The sequence below is a fragment of the Medicago sativa genome, chromosome 3 (assembly GCF_051527215.1).
Source record: "Medicago sativa cultivar Bolivia chromosome 3, Bolivia_mono, whole genome shotgun sequence".
In the NCBI taxonomy this organism is placed as follows: Eukaryota; Viridiplantae; Streptophyta; class Magnoliopsida; order Fabales; family Fabaceae; genus Medicago; species Medicago sativa.
This window is the reverse complement of record NC_140751.1, coordinates 85121231-85128519: the sequence shown is the minus strand read 5'-3', so window position 1 is coordinate 85128519 and position 7289 is coordinate 85121231. Positions and strand designations below refer to the sequence as shown.

At 29.3% G+C, this 7289-nt stretch overlaps 1 protein-coding gene across 1 annotated transcript; it reads left to right on the top strand.

The window, feature by feature from the left end:
* Positions 1–5457: 5457 nt before the first annotated feature.
* Positions 5458–6661, top strand: LOC146941221 (basic blue protein-like). The gene is made up of 2 exons (XM_085754991.1): positions 5458–5718; positions 6182–6661. The coding sequence occupies exons 1-2, from the start codon at positions 5538–5540 to the stop codon at positions 6379–6381; spliced, it is 381 nt and encodes a 126-aa protein (XP_085611117.1). The 5' UTR covers positions 5458–5537; the 3' UTR covers positions 6382–6661.
* The last annotated feature ends 628 nt before the right edge of the window (positions 6662–7289 follow it).

Sequence of the window (7289 nt, the reverse complement as noted above, 5' to 3'; positions counted from 1 at the left end):
TGTTAACTATTATCAGAACAACTTATTAAGAATTGAGGCAATTTTGAAAATATTTATCATCCTTACATCTGAATTTTTATATAAATCATATTGATTTATAATTAGAGTCTCACATATGTTTATTTACAATTGCTTATTCTCCATTGATGAATATTTTGAGATGACTATATTATAAGATATTCTCGTTAAGTCATCAACAGTCATTGGCTCTAAGTATAAGGATGAATGTCACACTCTCCGAGGTATGTTGTGATTTAATTATTTTATCCTCTTGTGACTTATTGCTTATTATTGCATATATGAAGAAACTTAGTCTTTCTTCTCTTTTGTTGAGCAATTATGATATCCTATATAGAAGTGAAATCCTTTTTCAGAATATTCTAAACAGAACTCTGTTGTTATATACTATTTTCTTACTATAATGCTCCATTTTGTATTTATGTTCTTTCTAATTTATAGTGGGAGTATTGAAAATTTTATTCTAAGAGTTCTATTCTGGATAAATTAGAAAACTATTTGACACACTTCTATTCCAAATGACAATTTTTGTTATTATACTACTTCATATAAAAGAAATTCTAAAGTCATATTTATGATGTGCTAATTTAAAATTTTGTTAAGCACATTTTTCTATCGTTTGAATATGACCGAAGTTGAGTAAATTAAGTACAATTGTTTATGCATGATATTATTATATCATATTCTCTTAAGCATAAAAATTATTTATTTGTATAATTGTAATCTCACCTATCGTGGGTACAATTATGCGAATTTTGTTAAATAGATTAGCATTATATTGGTAACAGTCATACCCTATCGGTGTGTTGTTATTAATATAATTGTTATTATTCAATGTACCTAAAATGTTCATACTTATGTCAATTATAATACTCTATCAATGTCTAAATTTTGTAAGACATAAGAATGGTACATTGTGATGATATAGTTCTTACTTATTATCCTTAAGATCTTTGAATGAGATTAATATAAGTAAGTTATTTTGTTAAAAGACATGTAGAAAATTGTATAAATTTTGCAATCCAATATTATTATATTTTGAATTAAATTTATAACTATATGTGATTATATATATATATATATAAATATATTTTGGATTGCTACTATCCCTTTGTTATGTGAGTGGCGGACATACCCTATCGGTGTGACGTTACTTAACATATCATTTTGTGATAGAGAAATAGTTGAATAATTTATTTAAAATACTTTCAAACCTTTTAATTCAACTATCATTGTCTATTCTCTATCAAGTGGGAGAATCATTGTTATGTATTGTGTAACGTGATGGACATACCCTATCGGTATGACATTACTTAACATAATCATCCTTTTGTGGGTAAGATAGTTTAACTATCATTCTCCACCAAGTGGAGAAAATATCATTCTTCAACAAGTGAGAAAAATTCTACATGTCAACTAACTATATCTCATAAACAAATATATTTATTTGTTTTCATATTTTTAGATATGAAATTTTTGTAGAGACTTATATTGAGGATATTAGTTATGCTATTGCTATTCTTTAATACTTATGGAAGCTTGTGACTATTTTCTCTTATATCCTCAATAATAATAAAATATAAGTCTTGTGTATTTCCGCTGCTTGTAACCTAATTGTTTCTCAAATTTGTGTAAGTATAATTATAACATTTGAGTTTTGAGTGAGTTATTAAAATTGTGAATAGAGTCTCATATCCTATTTTTAATAATAGAGACTTATCTCACTCATATGATGATAAACCTTTTATATAATCATCATATTTGTCGTATAGAGGTTACTATATTTATAAAATTCTTTGGAATTTTAATTGTGAAAAAGGAGATTTTGTGTTATAAAATTCTTAAATGAAAATTTACGTTCTCCTTAATTGTAAATGCAGAATATGTGGTTAACTACGAAACCCAATTCTTGATAATATCTGCCATTGATAAAATATGTATTTATGGGGTTTCATATTATCCTTGAGTTACCACTTGTGTTAATAATTCTGATATGCTCATGTGCAAAATATGTGGTTGAGTTCATGAAACTCTATTGGCTAAAATTATATAACCACTTATGTTGATAATCTTGCACTAGTAATTAAGTATCCCACTATTGAATATTACATTATTATAATATTTTTTGTATCAGTGATCACTAATGAGAATCTCACTTACTCTTGTTTATATATATGTGGGATTAGTGGGAGTGTGTACACAACATTATATATTATGAGCTCAAATGAGAAATCTCACTCTTGTTTATATATATGTGAGATCAAGAGAAATGTGTACACAATATTATTCTCGTTATCGCCATATACTCTTGTGCACACTATAAAATATGGCATAGCTTATGAGACTTTAAATTTTAGTCTCATTCTATTGAGATATATATTAAAATTCTATCAATCTCAATGAGCATCATAATTGGATGCTTAAGTCAATTTTGTTGGAATATGCACAATAACTTCTTGGCATGCAAATATACATTGTGCTTCTGTTTTACCAACATTCCACATTTTTGAGGTCATAAATAGTAAGTACAATGTATAATATCAATACTCCTATCGAGTATGATATTGTGTTCTTGTGGTACTTATAATTTGAGATAATCATAGATGTTCTTTTGTTATTGACATTCTAGTGGCCACATTAATCCACATTTTTTTTTTAAACTAAGTGTCTATGTTAATCCAATTTGGGGATTATTGAATTTCCTATTTTGCTTTTATGGATTTTCATAGTCACATTTTTGTAAAACTTGGATTAATTGAATGTCGTAGAACATTTATTGATTTTGACTATATGTAATTACACTCTTAATAGGCTATCCCTATAAGTAATTACTATTCATGTACCTATGTGGATATAGGACTTCTGTAATATTGAAAACTCATTGGCAGAACCACTAACCACAGACTTATATATATGAGTATTGTAACTCATAATGATTTGATCAAGTCTATGTTATTTTGGGTTAGTGGGAGTTTGTTATAGCATTTTTTAAAATGCTTGGGCTATTCTTTAGTGACATATTCTTTTTAATTCAAACGTGTCACTATAGATTCATCATTTGTTAGAAAAGTGAGTCTTTGATCTGTATGATTTGTTTTCCCTATCGGATTCAATTTCTGCAGCATTAAAGCTTACTTCTCTTTTGAATGATTAGTGCTTTGACCATACATGTAATTTTAAATTTTTAAAATTCTTTATGACAAGTGAATTTTTTTTTTTATTTTTCAGTAATTGAGTATTGTCATCCAAGTGGGAGATTGTTGGATTAATTATTTAATTAATCAATTATGGATTGACAATAATCAATTATTATAAGTTGATGTCATAATATAAATTATGGTCTATTGTGCTAAGCACTAATTATATGATGAATTTGAGTGATTGGGCTTTTGTTGCTAAATGGACCGTGATGGGTTGGACCATTTAGATAAGCCCAATGAGAGGTCCCTGCCCTCAGCCGTTTAGCTATTTAAACGTCATCCCATTAGACGGTTAATTATTCTGAAGATTGGTGAGAAAACCTAGAGCTAGACGGAATGAGGGTAGTTACCCCTCTCATAGTTGTTGGCGTTGTCTACGGTTATCCTTCATCAACCTAATTCAAAGGTACACAATCTCTTGTCCTTTTATTTTTTGTTATTGATGATATGCTATAATTTTGTATCTAGTGATTCATGGCTAAAACTAAAACTTTCATCAGACACTTATTGCTTATATGCTTATATGTGTATGACCTTATGGAATTTGGTAGAAACAAAGCTGATATAGAAGAATTTAAGCTGAGAATGATGTCTGAATTTGAGATGACATGCATTAATGGTACAATACAATATGGATTATATCTCTTATCTCTCAAATGAATGGAAAGTTGGAATTGGAAGGATTTTCAGATGTTGATTGGTGTGGGGACAAAGTAGACAGAAGGAGCATAAGTGGTGCGCATATCTCTGTGTTCCAAGAAGCAATTAGTGATTGCTCTAACTAGCAGTAAGGCAGAACATGTTACAGGGTCATTGGCAGATTGTCAAGCAAACTGGCTGCATTCATTGATGATTGAACTGAGGATATGTGATGAGGTTCCAGTCAAACTAAAGATTGATAACAAGTCTGCAATCAACTTAGTTAAGAATCCCATCTGCCATGGCAATAGTAAACACATAGAAACAAGGTTCCATTTTCTTAAGGATAGTCAATAAGAACAAGCTAAGTGTCGAGTTTTGTCTTACACAAAAACAATTGATAGACTTATTCACAAAAGTTATGAAGACATGCTAGTTTTTGAAGCTAAGAAATGAAACAGGAGTGGTGAATTTTAATATTTTGAATTAAGAGGGAGTATTGGTTGTATAATTTAAGCTATAGATTGTTGGTTACCAGGGTCGTTTCTACAAAATTAGAGGCTCGACGCTGATAGTAACGATAGGCTCCTAATAAAAAAAGCAATTTTTTTAAAAGAATTTTTTATAATTTGAGCTTTGCTATTTTACATAAAAACTATGAGCCAAAAGTTACAAGTGTTCTAAAAAAAATAAGAAAAAAAAGTTATATTTCGTTTTTAAGGAAAAAGAGAGCATTGAGAATATTTAAAATTCAAATCCATGATAAATTAGGCTTAAGTGAGGCCCAATCCTGCTGAAAAAATAATTAAAGCAAAAAACGAATTTATAAAACTCAAATCCATGATAAATTAGGCTTAAGTGAGGCTCAATCCTGCTAAAAAAAATAATTAAAGCAAAAAATGAATTTAGAATAGCTGTTGGAGTTGAACCCAAGACATCCCTAATGCAGGCATGCTACTCATGACCACCGACTTATCATTTCTATTATAACAGCGCGTTTTTAAAATATATTGGTTTTTTTTCAGTATTATACAATAAAAAAATATTTTGGGCCGCAAAATTTGGGAGGCCCAACTCAGTAGAGCTGTTTGCACCCCGCAAGAGCCGACCATGTTAGTTACGTTGTGTACCCTAGAGGATTGCCTCCAGAGGATGCACCCCAGAGGATCGCCACATAGGATGTGTTTGTTTGAGGTTAGACAATTACTAACTAGTTAGAAGTTAGTTAGATAAGATTGAGTTAGTTAGAGATTAACTTAATCATAGAGTTAACTTGGTAGTCAAGTAACCATAGTTAGTTAGCATAACCCAAATCTATTTTTTACTGTGTATTTCATCAAGTGTTTTCACAACTTCTCCATTGGATACTTTACATAGTTTTCATTCACTCATTCTTCTTCTAAATTGTTATTCATGTCACACTTAGTTTTTAGCTTTTCAACCAACAGTAACAACATCAAATTAATTTAATTAAGAAATATTTAAGTAATAATCGACCTTAAATATTGACGAAAAGCCACCAACCTGTCACTGCTTGTATTATGTTCTCAATATTCCATCTACATTATATAATAATTAAAAACACTTCTGGCCCCATAGCTCAACAGATTGATCAACCAAATTCTATTATAAATTTGCTATAAAAACATACAGTTCACACTAAGATAGAAAATATCAAATATGTCTGAGGGAAGAGGCAGTGCAGCTATGAACATGGTCACTGTGATTTCACTGCTGTGCCTTTTGTTTCTGGCTAAAAGTACTAATGCAGAAACTTACACCGTTGGAGGGCCTAAGGGATGGACCTTCGGCATTAAGAAGTGGCCTAATGGAAAATCGTTTGTTGCTGGCGATGTGCTTGGTAAGTGTAAACTTATTACTATTGAAATTAATATGTAGTTGTTTATCTATCTTCAAAAAAAAAAAATGTACCTTCAATTACTATGAAAATATTTTATTTTCATTTTCAAAATTTTGTGTTAATTTTGCTAATATAACAAGGAGAAAAGATATCCCCGTGAGTTTAGTTTAGTTGGTATGGATATTGCATATTATATGCAGGGGCTGTAGTTCGAACCGCGGACACCCCACTTCTCCACATTTAAAATGTGTGAACTCTAGTGCTACTTGACCAAAAAAAAAAAGAAGGAGAAAAGATACTCTGTTGCGGGCATATTTGTGCATAAAAATTACAACAAAAAGTTGTAATTAGTTTTTGAGTTTCCAAAGATTAATGGTACAATACAATATGCCATATTTGAAAAACACTAAATTGTTAACGAAATTAGAGTTATTTGTATATAATAACTAATTGATTGCTGCAGATTTTGGCTATAATCCAAAGATGCACAATGTGGTTTTGGTGGACCAAACTGGATACGACAAATGCAAGACACCAGAAGGTTCTAAAGTGTTCAGAACAGGTAGTGACCAAATCGAGCTAGTAAAGGGAGACAACTACTTCATATGCAACCTTCCTGGTCACTGCCAATCTGGGATGAAGATTTACATCAATGCAGCTTAGGGTTCAAAGCTAAGTGACTACATTGATTAGTTAATTGATGGTCAATTAGCTAGTGGTTATTTCGATCTCTTTAATTATAAAAAATAATAGCATGAGTACTGGTTATTATATGTTAACTAGCAACGTACATGGGAGAAGGAAACACTTCTGTTTTTTGTATGTTTTAAATAAGTTTGTATGCAAAGTAAAATTTATATACTATTATATAAATAGTTCTAAGAAAAGTAAAATAAATTGAAATTAGTACACCAAAATACAAAGAATAATCAAATTGGTTTTATATATTGTTAACAGATAATTAATTATATACTTCCTAAAAAAATTAGTTAGTTCTATTTAAAAAAAAACTTATAAAAAAGACATATGAAACTTTAAAAACTGGGGCATGTATTACAATAAAATTAGAGTAAAGAAAAAAGCCTTGTATTATTGACATTTTAGTACATTCTCCTTCCTTGAAAAATGCTTGAATTACACTCATCTTTTATGTTAAAATATACAATTCTCTCCCCCCTTATGCAAAATATTTTAGAAAATATTTTACTTCCCACCCCTGAAAGAAGCTTGAATTACATTCCCCACCTCTCTTATGTTAAAATCTACAATTTCCTCCCACAATAATATTTTTTTATTTCTAGAAATTTATCAAAAAAAAATTAATTGAACACACTCTAAAGAAAAATAGTATTGTGGGTCCACTTTAATATAATCAAAATTCAAATTCATATTTTTCTATATTTTTAATTCAAAATTTCATTAACATCAAGTTTTAAACCCTATTATAAATTATAAAACAACACAAAATAAAATTAAAATGAGTGAAAAATTACTATAGTCGATAAAATATGATTATTTAAAAATGAGTTTTATATTCTAAGTTATAAAATTAATAATAAAATCATTAAATT